Source organism: Neofelis nebulosa, chromosome 5 (assembly GCF_028018385.1).
Source record: "Neofelis nebulosa isolate mNeoNeb1 chromosome 5, mNeoNeb1.pri, whole genome shotgun sequence".
NCBI lineage: Eukaryota > Metazoa > Chordata > Mammalia > Carnivora > Felidae > Neofelis > Neofelis nebulosa.
In genome coordinates, this window is record NC_080786.1 from 156,421,214 (window position 1) to 156,436,319 (window position 15,106).

Here is a 15,106-nt window from a genome sequence, read left to right on the forward strand (position 1 = left end):
CTGTCGCTCCTTCAGTCTCTTTGAGCCCGGAACAGTCCCTCATCCTTTTTATAAGCCTACAAGTGTTAAACTGAAAGGCGAAATTTTTTTTTTTTTTTTAATTTATTTTTGGGACAGAGAGAGACAGAGCATGAACGGGGGAGGGGCAGAGAGAGAGGGAGACACAGAATCGGAAACAGGCTCCAGGCTCCGAGCCATCAGCCCAGAGCCTGACGCGGGGCTCGAACTCACAGACCGCGAGATCGTGACCTGGCTGAAGTCGGACGCTTAACCGACTGCGCCACCCAGGCGCCCCTTATTTTTATTTTTTTAATGTTTGTTTATTTTTGAGACGGAGACAGAGTGCGAGTGGGGGAGGGGCAGAGAGAGAGGGAGACACAGAATCGGAAGCAGGCTCTAGGCTCCGAGCCGTCAGCACAGAGCCCAACGCGGGGCCCAAACCCACAAACTGTGAGATCATGACCTGAGTTGAAGTTGGACGCTTAACTCACTGAGGCACCCGGGCGCCCCTACAAGTGTTAAACTTAAAAACTTCTTACTTTGAATCTCAGTCTTGCAGAGACGTTGCAAAAACTGTACCGACTTGCCACGTACTTTCCCCAGTGTTCACATTTTACCAAACGTATGCCCAGTCTCTCATCTCTCTCTCACTGTGTGTGCGTGCACATGTGTCCATATACACATACACACGTATGTGTGTGCGTACATTTGAGAGAGTAAGTTGTAGATGTGATGCCCCCCAGTGTTTCCGTATGCGTCCCAAAGCGAGGATACTGTCTTCATTAACCACAGCACAGTTATCAAAATCAGGAAAGTGACTGGTAAAATACTCTCACCTTCTCTGACTTTGTGTAAACTTTGCCGGTTGTCTCACGAATGAGCTACCGTCTGGCCCAGGCCCCCGTTGAGGGCCACACACACCTGTGGCTTCACTTACTGGAGAAGTCTATCGGCCTCTTGCACCTTTCCGCTTTGGAAGCTTACGGGCCAGTCACTTCGTAGATTGCCCCTCAGTTTCGGACGGTGAGCGCAGCAGCCTCGGGATCGGGCAGGACTCCTCCCAAGTGTTCGGCGTCCTTCTCGGGAGGGCTGTGATGTTCCTTTGTCTCCTTACTGATTATCGGAATGTTCACCGTTTGGTTACGTGTTGCCTGCCGGGTGTCTTCACTGGGAAGCTACTGTTTTCCCGTGTAATCAGTGGTACGTTAGGGCAGGTGTGCTGACATCAGGTGCGTTTCCTCTTCGGGGCCTCGTGCGGGCCTCCCCGAGGAGTCCCGCCCGAGGCTCGAGGCTCGGGTTACTGTGCCCGTCGCCAGCCCGACGGCATTGCATCTGCCCCCACCTACTGGATGGACCGCGCCATAATTCAGAGCTGTGCCTTCCCCCACTTTGTCCTTCGTTTCTGTGCGCGTCTCAACACGGACGGCTTTGGGCAGCGTCGACGTTTTCACAGTGCTTGTTCTTGCAGCGCGCGAGCACGGAAGGTCTTCCTGCTTCTTTGAGTCACCTCCGATTTCCTGCGAAAGCTTCGTCTAGTTTTCAGAGTCAGGCCTTTCGCCTGTTTGCTTAGGTTGATTCCTGAGTACCTCATTGGACTCACCGATTGTTGTTTTACTCCGAGTACTGTCATACCCGTTGCCCGTTGTCCCACGTTTGGCCCGTGAGAGCTTCTGCAAGCTGCTTTGACTCCTTCTGGTGTGTCCCCGTAATTTTTGAGCACAGGCTCCGGGTCACCTTGTGCCTTCCCTGCCCCAGCCCTGGGATCACGTCAGCCACTGCTCTCCAGAGCCCCGATTCTTTGTTCTGGGGAGTGACATTTATCACCCAGGGTCTGGGTGGTACCGGGTGTCGCTGCTTCTCCACCCTCTCGGGAGACAGGGCTGAAGCAGGTGCACACGTGTGTGTGTGTGTGTGTGTGTGTGTGTGTGTTGAACGCACAGGAACTCACGCCGACAGCTCCACTTCCGTTCCAGCAGGGCGGGGTCCCCCCGAGCCGTTCCCTGTCTGTGTTTGGGGCCCCTTCTCCGTCACCGACCGTCCTGTGCTTCTTCCCCGTGTATTCGTGTGTCTTCCCAGTCTCACGAAGCATCTGCCTGTTTATCAAACCCAAGGAAGTGTACCTTTTAAGTCAGGAAGTCAGTGGGGTGTTGCAGGAAGAGGCTCGTCCATCCGCTGTGTCGTGGGTCCGTGCCCGAGGGGGGGGCGGCCTCCTCCTGGCCCAGTGAGGGAGGGCGCTTCCAGAGCTGAGGGCAGGGCGCCGCCGGCCTGTGCGGGGAGCGCCGCGGATGGAAGCAGGGCCGCCCCGCGTCCTCGCCGCCGCCGAACGTCCCGTCTGTTCCAGAGGAGCGGGCCGGCGCAGGATCGCAGGGCCTCGGGTCGGCGCCACTTCCTGTGCCCGAGTCCCCGCGGGCGGCGCACCGAGGGCCACGTGTTCACCTGCACGCGCGGCGGGGCTCGCCCAGAGGAGGACCCTCCGACGGAGCTGGGAGCCCACGCGGGGGCCCGCACCCTCTTTTGGGAGTACGGTGTACCTGCATAAAAGCCAGGGGCCGTTCTGACGCCGTCCCGTGGAGCGTATGTGCAGGCCTCCCGACACGGCTGGCCCCGGACCGTGATGGAGGGCTGCGCGCTGTCGGCCAAGCTCGGCGCCGGACCGCGTCCTGGCGGACGTGCCTCGGTGACGTTTGACGGAGGCCGCTCCCGGCTCAGCCTCGCGGCCGGCCCGACGCGTCCGCGGAGAGGAGGGTGGTGTCGCTTCCAGGTTAGCTATTCTTTAGACGGACGTTTGCGGACCACTCCTTCTCCGCCGTGAATAGCGTCAGACGTCCAGATGGCTGGGGGGGGCGGGGGGGGGCTGCCTCCCTCCCCGCTGTGGCTGCGCAGCTCCGAGAAGACGGGCCCCCGGGGACCCGGGCCGGGCCCGTGCTGGCCCCGACACCCGCCGGCCGAGTCTCCTGGTCTCGGTCGGCTCGTCTGTGAGGCGACGCCTGCGCCCCCTCGCCGTGTGCGTGTGGGGTTGTGTGAAACCGCAGGCGTGGGGGAGGCCCCGACACGGACGCGCGTTTCCGCACGGCCTCACCCGATGTCTCCGCGGCCGGGAGGGTGAAGCCGTGTGACCGGGGGGTTACTCGCAACGTCTGCCCCGTCCTGCAGGTGTTCCCTAGGGAGGGTGGCTCTGGCGTCGACTGTCTGTCTGGCGGGAAGTGCGCTGAGGACGTGGACCCCCCCAGAGCTGTTCTTTGAGCCCCCGTCGGAGCAGTGCCGCGAGCTGCTCTCGTTCCGGCGGCCACGGAAGTAACGGTGACAGGAGAAAGGGCTCAAAAGCGCAGCGCGGACACGTGGGTGTCGGGGCCCGCGGAGCTGGGGTGACTCGCGTGTCCAACGCGCGCCCCGTCAGCGGTGAGCGCTTCGGGGCAGGGCCAGACGCCGTGCCGGTCGTGGGGGACGCGGCAGGACGGGGCCCTCGCCGGCCCTTACCGTGTAGCGGGAGAAACCCCGAGGCGCCGCGGGGCCGAGCCCGGGGTGGACGGCGGGCCCCCGGAGAGCTGCGCACGGCAGGCGAGGGCGAGGCACTGGCAGGGCCGCCTGGGGACGGTGACGCGGTGACGGGGCGCGTGCGGGTGCCGACCAGGCCCCCAGGAGGCCGGAGCGCGGGGGGAGCACCGTGCGGCCTGAGGATGAGGCGGGTGCTCCCTGACATGGACACAGCTCCGAGCAGGGGACGGCTGGCCAGGGACTTGCCCTGCAGGGGGGTTTTCACCAGGACTGCGTTTCTGAAAGGTGGACTCTGGAGGGGAGGAGGGGGAAGGCCCGAGGTTCACCCGAGCCCTGCCGGTGATCAAGGTTGGGGCCGGCGGCCTGGGGTGGAGGGGGAGCCCAGGAGGAGGGCCAGCCTTTGGTCAAGGCACAGACGGTTGGGAGGTGCTCAGTGACAGGTGTGCCCGCGTCTCAGGATCGGGGGGGGGGGGTGCCAGGGGCACAGAGGGCAACTTCAGCGGCGGCTCCACAGGAGTTCCTAGTCTAGCCGTGGGCTTGCCACATCCCGCCCTTCTCTCCTGCCCTCCCCGGCCCACGGACACACCCCTGCAGGTCCCGGTGGCCGTGCTCAGGTGCTCAGCCACTGCGTTGACATGGCCGACGCCCCTCACCCCACCCGCCTCCTCCACCGTGTCAGCGGCATCACTTGGTTCTGCTCTTGTCCCGCTGGCCGCGGCTCCCATTCTGGGCTGGTGCCCCACATTCCCACCCCGTCCCCCCTGGGTGGACTCACCCAATCTGGGGGCTCTCCAGACTGTCTCGGTGTCCTGCCGAAACAAAGTCCCACCACCCGGGTAGATGAAAGCCACGGAAACGGATTTTCTTGCAGCTCCGAAATCAACCTGCAATCTGAAGGCTCCAAGGGAGGGTCCCTCCTGCCTCTTTCAGCTCCTGGTGGCCCCAGGCGTTCTTGGCTTGTGGCCGTGTCCCTCCAGTGTCACCCTGTCTTCACATGGCATCCCCTCTGTAGGCCCTGGGTCTTGCTCTCCCCACTCCCACCCTTAAAGGACACCAGTCACTGGATTTAGGGCTCCCCTAAATCCGGGATGATCTCATCTCAAGATCCTTCACATAATTCCACACATAAGGACCCTATTTCGTAGAGAAGGTCCCATTGGCAGGGCCCAGGGGCTGGGATTTGGCCATCTCCTGGAGGACGCTGTTCAGCCCCTACATGCACCAGCCATGCTTGATGGTCACTAAGTCTGCATTTCTTTTTTTTTTTTTCTTTTTTTTAATGTTTATTTCTGAGAGAGAGAGACAGAGCATGAGCAGGGGAGGGGCAGAGAGAGAGGGAGACACAGTATCCGAAGCAGGCTCCAGGCTCCGAGCCATCAGCACGGAGCCCGACGCGGGGCTCGAACTCACAGACCGTGAGATCATGACCTGAGCCGAAGTCGGAGGCTCAACCGACTGAGCCCCCCAGGCGCCCCACCAAGTCTGCGTTTCTGGCACAGACTCATTTATTGAGAGCCTGTAGGAGCAGCGTCTCAAACCTAAAATGTCCCGACTCTTGCTCTCTCCTCCCAGGCCACAGAACCTGCTCTGATCCAACTGCTGAGTCCGGGACATGTGGCTCTGCTCGGCCAGTTGCTCAGGTGGGAATCCCCACGGCCCCCAGCCTGTCTGTGGCTGCACACCTGTCCTTGTGCCCCTGTGTCGTCACCCTGCTGCTCAGACCTTCCCGTGGGTCCCTGTCCCCCTGACACGGGGGACTGTGACCCATGAGGGTGTGTGGGACCTGGTCCTGTGCCTCCCACTCCCTTGCCTTCCCCTTCTCCTTTGTCACACTGCCCAGCCACGCTAGCTGTCCTCCAGACACACTGCACCCGGCTCCTTCCCGTCCCCCTGCCTCTGGGTGTCTCCCACGGGCACTTGTAGCGGTCCTGCCCCAAGTATTCCGTGTCCCTGCCTGGTCGCCCTCACCTCATCGCCTCCTGACGCCTGTGTGCACGGTGACTGCTTTGTGCCTTCCCCCTTCTCCCCCACAACCTGTGTGCACGGTGACTGCTTTGTGTGCCCATCCCCCCCGGCTCCCCTACCCGAACCTGTGTGCACGGTGACCGGTTTGTGCCTGTCTGCCCCGGACCCACGTTCCGCCAGTGCACAGGACGGGGCTTGAGACAGGAGCCTTTGCTGAAGGAAGGAGGGTAACCTCGTTTGCCCCTTGGCTTTTCATGAGGTCACGTCGTGAGCCCCCCACCTCATGCCGGCTCCCTGGGCAGGGGGGAGGCCCTGTTACTCGGGCTCCTCGGGGTAGCACGGCCCCCTCAGGAGAGCCTCCCCCGGGGCGGGCCGTGGGCTGGACACCCTGCTCCTTCTGGCTGGGCCTCGGGACGCGCTTCTCACTCCGCCCCCGGCTTGCTGGTCTTCGGCTGGATTTTTTCCAGTGAGCACAGTCTCCCAGAGCGTCGCTTCCCCCAGTGACCTTCAGTGGCCGAGCCAGGGCAGAGCAAGCGGAATGACTGCCCTTGACCTCGTGACCTTGTCTGCACGGCCTGGGCTGTCGGAGCCTCTCTGGCCGCCCCAGGACGTTACCAGTTCCCATGCCACAGTGCAGGTGCTCCTAGCCCCCCACCCCCGCCGCTGTAGCGAGTCACTTTGCGTTGTCCTCAAGTAAATGAACCGTCTTTCCACCTGTGTATCACACCTGTGTGAGGGGAGTGCCCTCCACCGCTCCCGTCTGAGGTCCGGTCTCCGGACCCCCGGTCACTGGGCTCTGTGTCCGGGGCGCGTGGCCAGAAGGGCGCCCCGTCACCCGGCTGGGAGAGCTGGCCCTGCATCCTGCCCCCCCCCCGCTGCACGTGTGGTCCCTGACATTCCCTGTATTTGTGGCCACCGCCCCACCCCCCCCACCCCTGCGGCCTTGGGTGCCCCAGGAAAGCTGAGCCTCACCGACTCGCTGTGGTGCCCCAGGGCCCACAGCGCTGTCCTGCGGGTGTAGACGGTTACTAGATGCTTGTTGGCTGAGTGGATGAATGAACCCAGGTGGCTAAAACCTGAAAGCCAGTCCGGGCCCCGGGCAAGTACAAACACGTGACCGCTAAGTGAGTGGGGTGGTGCTGAGGGGGGTCGGCTCACGGCAACGCCAGGGTGGGGTTTCCCTCTCCGTGCGCAAGTACGTGTTTTTGAGAAGTACCCGGGTGCCGTGGAAGGGGGGGCCCAGAGTGCTCTGCAGTTACTAACTGACGCTTTTCTGCTTTTGTTTCCCCAGACGCCATTTGCTTTTGACTCAAGATGATTTGATGTTTTCCTATAAAGCCCATTAACCATGATGGCTACACAGACACTAAGCATAGACAGCTACCAAGACGGGCAACAAGTGAGCGCTGGGGCTTTATTCTGCTTTCTCAGTTAGTTACAGTTCAGTTCCATCGAGCTGCAGGTCCAATTTCAAGCGCACCCTGCGCTTCGTACGTGTTGCTGCCCGGAGAGGCCAGCCGTGGAACCGTTGGCGTCGCTTCCCCCGGGGACACCAGGCCGCCAGTGCTTTTGAGTCCCCAAGTCACGGTTTCGCGGGGACGTGCCCTGTTAGTGTCTGTGTTAGCGAGGCTTGCTGCCTTCAAAGAAAAGCGGGGTGCCGTTGCCAAAAGCCGGGCCCCAGGTTGCTGAGCTCAGCGGGAGGCGTGCTGTGGGCGGCAGAGGGCACCGTCCCCATGGACGGCGCGGCGCGGATGCCGTGCCGTCTGCTCACGTCGCACGGCTGTGCCCGGACGGCTGTCTCTGACACCGTGTGGGTGGTGTCCTGACCGCCCTCCCACTGTCCGTGGCCTTGGCTTGCCTTCGCAGCTGCAGCTGCGGGAAGGCCGGGTTTTGTGTTGTGTGCCCCGAAGCGCTCGGGAGGAGGGGGTGGGGGCCACCCCCGTCTCCCTTGAGCCCTGGAGCTCCGTGCAGCGAAGGCCTCCCAGCCTGCCTTTGCCCCTGCTTCCTGCGCTCAGGAGGCGGTGCGGGGATGCCCAGAGGCTCTCTTTTCTCCCTACTTGAAGATCCTAGTTAGTGGGCCCGACCAACTGATCAGGCTCGGTGGCCTCCCCCAGATGAGGTCACAGCCCCGCCAGGTGGACGCCCAGGACCTGAGGCGGCCTCCCTCGTGTCTCTCCTTGGTGGCCGGTCTCGTGCCCTTCCTGGCTTGGTTCCTGTGGCACAGACTTGGTTTTTGTGGGCCTTTGAAAAATGTCTCAGGGTCTGAGCTTCTTACAGGAATTGGGTTGGGGGGTCCCTTTCAGCCTGCTCTCTGCATCCGGAAGCCCCGCGATGTTTCCAAGTGATTTTGTTTCTAAAACACCAAGCTGAGGTTGTCCCTTACTCTCCCTGTGCTGAACGCTGCCCGGGGGGGGGGGGGGGGGGAACCCCTCTTTCCCACGCATCCCTGCCCTGTGGCCCTGGGCCTGGCCCTGGCTCTTCCTCAAGCAGCAGGGGGGCCAGTGCCTTCCTGTCTGGCAGATCTTTGCGCAAATCCTTCCTGGGAAGACTCCCCTGCCCGCCCGGCACCCCCCCCCCCCCCCCACCAAGCCTGCTCCCTGCTCCCTCCTTTGTGGCACGGATCACCTGCTGGCAGATCCTGTTCCGAGTCCCCTCCCCCCGCAGGGCAGGCGGGTGTCCTGGTGCCCTGATGGGGTCGTTTCCTGTGCAGTGCCAGGCACGGGGAGGGACAGGGCCTCGCTTTTAACAGCCAAGCTCTTTCCCACGACACGCAAAACTCGTGAACGTTATGTTACGCGTTGACTGTCCCACGGTGTGGCTCTGCCTCCCCTCCACACTTGGACAGCGAGCTTTCCCTTCCTTCACGACCATTAAAGAAAGAAACAAACAAACCCAAAGACCTGAAATACATCTTTTGATGCTTGTTTATAATACTGTCGGATTTCCCTCCAGAAAGGTTGTGTTCGATTGGGCTTGTTAGTTGCTTTAGCGCTTCGTGTTTTCAAGAGAGAAACAATTTCCCAGGCGCGCTGCGCCATCTGAAGGCAGTGGGACACGGGTCTCCCTGCACACCTGGGCTGACAGACTAGAGCCTGCACCGCAGGACAGGGGCTCCCTCGCCGGGCGGGCGGGCGACTACCCCCAGCCGTCAGGGGGGTCGCATGGCAGGGAGCAGGCTCTCTCCCTGCCTGGGGACGAGCCCCTTCCCCGAGTGCCCCCACCAGCTGCTTCCCCGGGGCGCAGAGTCATGGCAGCTGGCGGCAGGGCAGGTGGGTTCCGGTCCTGAAGCAGCTGAGGGCACTGGTAATCTGCTCCTGGATAATTACAAGTTTGCTGCAGCAATTTAGTTGTTTTTTTTTTTAAGTTTTTTTAAATACTTATTTTGAGAGCAAGTGAGTGCATGGTGCGGGGTGGCGGGGGTGGGGAGACGGGGTGGGGGGGGGGAGACGGGGGAGGAGCAGAGAGGGAGAGAGACGGAGAGAATCCTAAGCAGGCTCCGTGCTGTCAGCACAGAGTCGGGCTTGGGACTCCATGTAACAACTGAGACCATGACCTGAGCCGAAAGCAAGAGTCGGATGCTTAACTGACCGAGCCCCCCAGAGCCCCCCAGCAAGTTGGAATTTTTTTTCTGTAAACTGAATTCTTTATGTTTAAGGATTTAAAGACTTTTCACCTAAGTTACAAACCAAAATAGCTAGTTTAAAGCAATTTACATTTATTTATTTGCTTTTGAGAGACAGAAAGAGACAGTGCAAGCGGGGAGGGGCAGAGAGAGAAGGAGACACAGAATCCGAAGCAGGCTCCAGGCTCCGAGCCGTCAGCACAGAGCCCGGCGCGGGGCTCGAACTCACGAACTGTGGGATCACGACCTGAGCCAAAGCTGAAGGCTCAAACAGTGGAGCCACCCAGGCGCCCCTTAGTTTAAAGCAATTTAAATGATAATACCTAGACGCTATTTCTTTAAACACCGCCAGTCTTTACTTTCTAAATACAGTGACTTTTTTTTCAAAATGTTTATAGATGACGTATTCCTGAAATTTAAGAATAGATAAGGGGAGAGTTTCAGCCCTGCCATGACTACGTTTGTTTTCGTGACGAGATAGGAAGACTTTGGACTGTTTGTTTCTACCTCTCGAGCTGTGACGTTGCTCAGTGTGAGGGTTTAGGGCAGGAAGAGACACACACAGTAAGGTGACTTAATCCCCTCGGCGCTCTGGAGGTGGCATATTTTTTGAAAACCGCACACAGTTCACAGATATCAGCCATCAGTTTTCAAGATGATTTGGAAACTCAACCGTTGTTTTAGCCATTTGCAAAACGTATCAGACTCAAAGGAGTTTTGTTGGTGGTAATTTTGATGGATTCTGGCCAGCCGTCCAACTGTCTCCCACTTTACCAGTCCCCTTGCTTCTGCTTGAGAAGAGAATACTTAGTAGCAGTTTACTTTGCGTTTAGTAACAAAAACTCTCCTCCTCCTTTCACAGATGCAAGTAGTAACAGAGTTAAAAACGGAGCAAGATCCCAACTGCTCTGAACCGGCCGTGGAAGGAGTGAGCCCCCCCCCGGCGGGCTCCCAGACACCAATGGACGCAGACAAGCAGGCCATTTATAGGTAGCGATGAGATGTGATGCGCGTGGGTTTTAGTAGGGGTAAGAGGAGCAGAGAAACTTGTTAAATGGAATATGCTGGAGCTGGCAGCTAGGAAGAGCATTAGGTATGGTGTGATAACCACTGGGGTGAGCAGTTTCTCGAATTAAGATGCTATTCCTGCTACCTTAAAAAAAAAAGCTTTGGAATCTAAATCTATATTTTAGTCAACCCTGCAAGAAGAAATCTTCGAGCCCAGACAATTCTACCGGGGAACCCTACCAAAAATAAAGAAGAAAAAAACAGCAAGTCTACACAGTCTCTTCCAGAAAAAGGAAGAGGGGAGGCTTTCCAACTCAGCTTATGAATTGAGCATCACTGTGATACTAAAGCCAAAGACAATACAGAAAGGAAAAGCACACACCAGCGTGCCTCACGAACTTACACGTGAAAATAGTTAATCCAGTATTAACAAATCAAATTCAGTGACATATAAAAAGAATAACCTGCAGTGACCAAGTAGAGTGTATCCCAGGAACTCAAGACTGATTCACTAGTCAAAGTTCAACCAGTGAGACCCACAACACGCTCGTATCGGTTGACACAGAAAAGTCAATAGCTACTTATGGTTAAGAGCTGTCAGCAAAGTGGTAATAGAGGGAAACTTTCCTGACCTGATGAAGGGCAACCTCCAAAAATCTATAGTTCTCATTATGTTTAGTGGCCAAAGACTGTTTTCTGTAAGATTGGGAATAAGGCAGAGATGTCCACTTGGCCTCCCCCTGTTCAGTACTGTAATGGAAGTCATAGCCAGTGCAGTAAGGCAAGAAAAAGGAAGAAAAGGCATACCAGCTTAGAAAGGAAGAGATAAAACTGGCTTTGTGCACCAACCACACGATCGTCTACATCAAAAATCCCAAAGACTCCACCAAAAAATTCCCAGAACTGAGTTTAATAAGGTCACAGGTTACAAGGGCAACACACAGAAACAGATCCTATTTCTATACCAGGAATATACAATTGGAAACGGAAATTAGAAAGACAATACCATTTACAAGAGCACCAAAACAGGTGTAAATCTAACAAAACACAGACACTTGCTGCCGAAAACTGTAAATGCTGACGCAAGCAATCAGAGAGAACCTGGGTGGTGGGGCATACCGTGTTCATGGATTGCAAGAGTCAGCACAGCACAGACGTCATTTCCCCTGAAATCCATCTGCAGGTTTAGCACAATTGCGATTAAGGTCTCAGCGGGATATTTTTGTACATCTAGATAAGCCAGTTCTAAATTTGACATGGCAGGTGAAGGAACTAGACCAGCTAAGACAGTGTTGAAGAGGAAGACTACAGTCAGGCTTCAAGGCTGACTCGGGTGTTACAGTAATGACGATGTCGTGATGCTGGTGAAGGGCTAGGACCAGCGTCACGGATAGTCCAGTAGTAGGTGTGCAAAAACATGATTTGTGTGACCTTTGCAAAGGTGCCAACACAGTTTGGTGGAGTAGAGGTAGCCTCTCCAACAAACGGTGTTGGAACAGTCAGACGTTCACCTGCTGGAAGAAGACCCTCGACCTCATCTCACGTTTTATACAGAAGTTGACTCAAGATGGAGCATAGATCTCAGGGTAAAACTTGCAACTGTAGAACTGGTCTCTCCACACAGTGGAGTATCATGCAGCCATAAAAAGGAATGACGTACCGATACGCGGTACAGCACTGATGGTCCTTGAAAACGGTGTCACTAAGTGAAGGAGGCTAGAGGCCAAAGGGCACGTATCCTGTGATTCCTTTTATCTATCTATCTGTTTATTTAATTTTTTATTTTTTAAAGTTTACATCCAAATTAGCTAGCATATAGTGCAGCAATGATTTCAGGAGTAGATTCCTTAAGCCCCTTCCCCATCTAGCCCATCCCCCCTCCCACAACCCCTCCATCAACCCTCGGTTTGTTCTCCATATTTATGAGTCTCTTCTGTTTTGTCCCCCTCCCTGTTTTTGTATTATTTTTGCTTCCCTTCCCTTATGTTCATCTGTTTTGTCTCTTAAAGGTCCTCATAGGAGTGAAGTCATATGATTTTTGTCTTTCTCTGACTAATTTCGCTTAGCATAATACCCTCCAGTTCCATCAACATAGTTGCAAATGACAAGATTTCATTCTTTTTTGATTGCCGAGTAATACTCCATTGTGTGTATATACCACATCTTCTCTATCCGTTCATCCCTCGATGGACATTTGGGCTCTTTCCATCCTTTGGCTATTGTCAATAGTGCTGCTATACACGGGGGTGCCTGTGTCCCTTCGAAACAGCACACCTGTATCCCGTGGATAAATGCCTAGTAGTGCAATTGCTGGGTCGTAGGGTAGTTCTGTTTTTAGTTTTTTGAGGAACCTCCACACTGTTTTCCAGAGTGGCTGCACCAGCTTGCTTTCCCATCCATGATTCTTTTTATACGAAATGTCCAGAACTGACAAATCCGTAGAGACAGACAGTAGATTAGCAGCAGCTTGGGACTGGGGTTTGGGGGAAAACAGAGAGTGGCTGCTAATGGCAATAGGGTTTCTTGGGGGACGATGAGAATGTTGTAAAATTGCCTTGGTGGTGAGTATAGTAAACACCACTGAATTGTCCACTTTAGAGTGGATGTTGTTTCGTACAGAAACTGTCTCTCAGCCACGCTGTTATATAAGCCAGTGCATACGTACATACTAAAATATTCTCCTGAAAATGTGGAACATACGTTTAAAACTTTTCTCCCCCCAGGCATCCACTATTTCCACTACTAGCTTTGTTGTTCGAAAAATGCGAACAATCTACCCAGGGCTCAGAAGGCACGACCTCTGCCAGTTTTGATGTAGATATTGAAAATTTTGTAAGAAAGCAAGAGAAAGAAGGAAAACCCTTCTTTTGCGAAGACCCGGAAACCGACAATTTAGTAAGTAAAAGAAACGTTTTACTCTTACGTCTTCTTGCTTCCCAGTTTCAAATCTGACCAATAAATGTTAAGCTTCCAATTAGAACTTTAGAACGTAGTTCTGCTAAAGGGGAGCATCACACAGTTCGTGAAATCGCTTCCTGTATGTGTGACCTCAGTGTCCCCACGTCGTCCAGCTTCTCCAGTGACCTTATGTAAGAACCCAAGGAGAGGACCTGAGCCTGCATCACAAGGGGCCGGGGATCCACTTCTCTCCTCAACGTTTGTAACGTCCGCCGGAGTCGGCGTGCTCACGCGCCGGGCTGCTCGGGCAGCATGTCTGGGCCCCGCTTCAGTTCTTGGCCTCTCCCTGGTCACGGACACACGACCTTCTTCTCCGAGACAGACAGACCTCATGCTCAGTCTTGAGGCTGGTATTTGTGGCGGGAGGCAGGGCTGTACGTGCGCTCGGGGAGGCCCGTGAACGGAGCGAGGCAGGCTTACCAAAGGGCTCCCAGGCTCCCCGCTGCTTCCCTCGGCCTTGCTGCTCGAAGCCAGTTGGTCTCACCTTGGCGCCCTCCTTCCAGCTCCGGCCCCGAGGTTCAGGGTTGTGTGTGCTTTCTCAAGGGAGCGGACACTTTGTTGGAGTGAACGTCAGTGCCGGACCCGAAGGGAGCGGGGCCTGTCTGTGCTGGTGGAGAACCGTTAGCCTGTGGCCGGGGGCCTGCTCCTTCACCGGGTTTCCTTAGAGCACGCTGACTCCCAGCCCCGAGCCCTAGTCAGGGCCCTTAGCAGCAGAAAAGCATCTTTAGAAAACTTTTCCCTGAATAAATTGCCCGGATCTTTGTTGCTCTTTAAGTTTCTCATTATACATTCAGCCCTCACTGCCTAGTGGATTTTGTAGTGAGTTGTCCGACCTTGAGTAAGTCTCCTCATCTTTGAAATGGGACTAGCAGCACCCGCCCTCTTGGGGTGAGACTCAGAAGCTCTCTCCGCCTCTGAATCTCTGTCATACAGCCATCAGTGCGTGGGCCGCGGGTACAGCCAGAGTGGCCCCGGGCTCTCCTGACCGGTGTTCGAGCACAGGGCCTGGCAGAGTTTGGTTCGTGGTCACTCTCGGTCCACAAGTACATGTGAATTACTGCCACCCAGGTCACAGGGGGAGGGGCTGGGCTCCGGGTTGTGGATTCACGGCAAGGCGTGGTTTCTATCCGAGACCGCTATCTACCGCTGTGGGGCAGGTGACTCCAGAACTTAGTGACTTGACATAGTCACTGTAAAACTTTTGGGAAAAATCGTAAAAGCCCGCATCTGGCACTGGGCGGGGAGTTCTCGGGCTCGACACCGAAAGCACAGTCCGTAAAGGGCAGAGTCGGTTAACTGGACTTTTGTCCAAATGAAGAGCTGCCTATGCGGTGGGCACGGACTCCTCCCCATTTGCAGACGAAGAAGCGGGAGGTAAGCACCTCGCTGGTTGTGATGCGGGTCGGCCGTGGGGCCGGGCCGAGGCCCTGCTGTTTCCTGCTGCCGCGACTCCCCGAGGGCGGCCCTGGGACCATCTGGGTCCCCACACACCGGATGCAGCCGAAGTACGAAAGGTCAGCGGCGCTGGGGTGACTGACTGACTGGCCTGATTTCTGACGTCACTCCCCTTGTGTCCCCGGCAGTGCAGACGGTCGTGGTGCCGCGGCTCGGGCCGGTCACGGAGCGGTCCTGTGCTGGTGGCACCAACGGCCGCTGTGCTCCTGCCTGCCTGTCTGAGAGCCGTCGTTGTCTCTGCTTCTAGATGGTGAAAGCGATCCAGGTTTTGCGCATTCATCTTCTTGAGCTGGAAAAGGTTAACGAGCTGTGCAAAGACTTCTGCAGTCGCTATATTGCTTGTCTAAAGACGAAAATGAACAGTGAGACCCTCCTGAGCGGGGAGCCTGGAAGCCCGTACTCCCCCGTCCAGTCCCAGGTATTTACGTACGTTTGGGCCCCGCTCTGCTCCTCGGTTACCGTCCTGTCCGCAAGGGGACGGCTGCTCGTCACCGTCAGCCCGGAGACCGACAGCCCTTTCAGAACGTCTGGGCCGTCTACGGCCGTCCTGCCCAGAGAGGTTTCTAGATCTCTGAGCCTGGCCTGGGCTGGCAGTGAATTCCC

General features: G+C 56.6%; 1 protein-coding gene across 5 annotated transcripts in view; it reads left to right on the forward strand.

Moving 5' to 3' along the window:
* The window catches only part of PKNOX1 (PBX/knotted 1 homeobox 1), a 56,574-nt gene that overhangs the window by 19,831 nt on the left and 21,637 nt on the right, over positions 1-15,106 (forward strand). For 3 of the 5 annotated variants that reach the window (XM_058732130.1, XM_058732134.1, XM_058732132.1), the window contains exons 2-6: positions 5,068-5,135; positions 6,752-6,859; positions 9,945-10,072; positions 12,814-12,985; positions 14,751-14,921. In XM_058732130.1, coding sequence (XP_058588113.1) covers positions 6,809-6,859; positions 9,945-10,072; positions 12,814-12,985; positions 14,751-14,921 — 522 coding nt within the window. In that variant the 5' untranslated portion in view covers positions 5,068-5,135; positions 6,752-6,808. Of the gene's footprint in view, positions 1-2,907; positions 3,400-5,067; positions 5,136-6,751; positions 6,860-9,944; positions 10,073-12,813; positions 12,986-14,750; positions 14,922-15,106 lie in introns of those variants that run through there. The other 2 variants (XM_058732131.1, XM_058732133.1) reach the window with 2 other exon arrangements.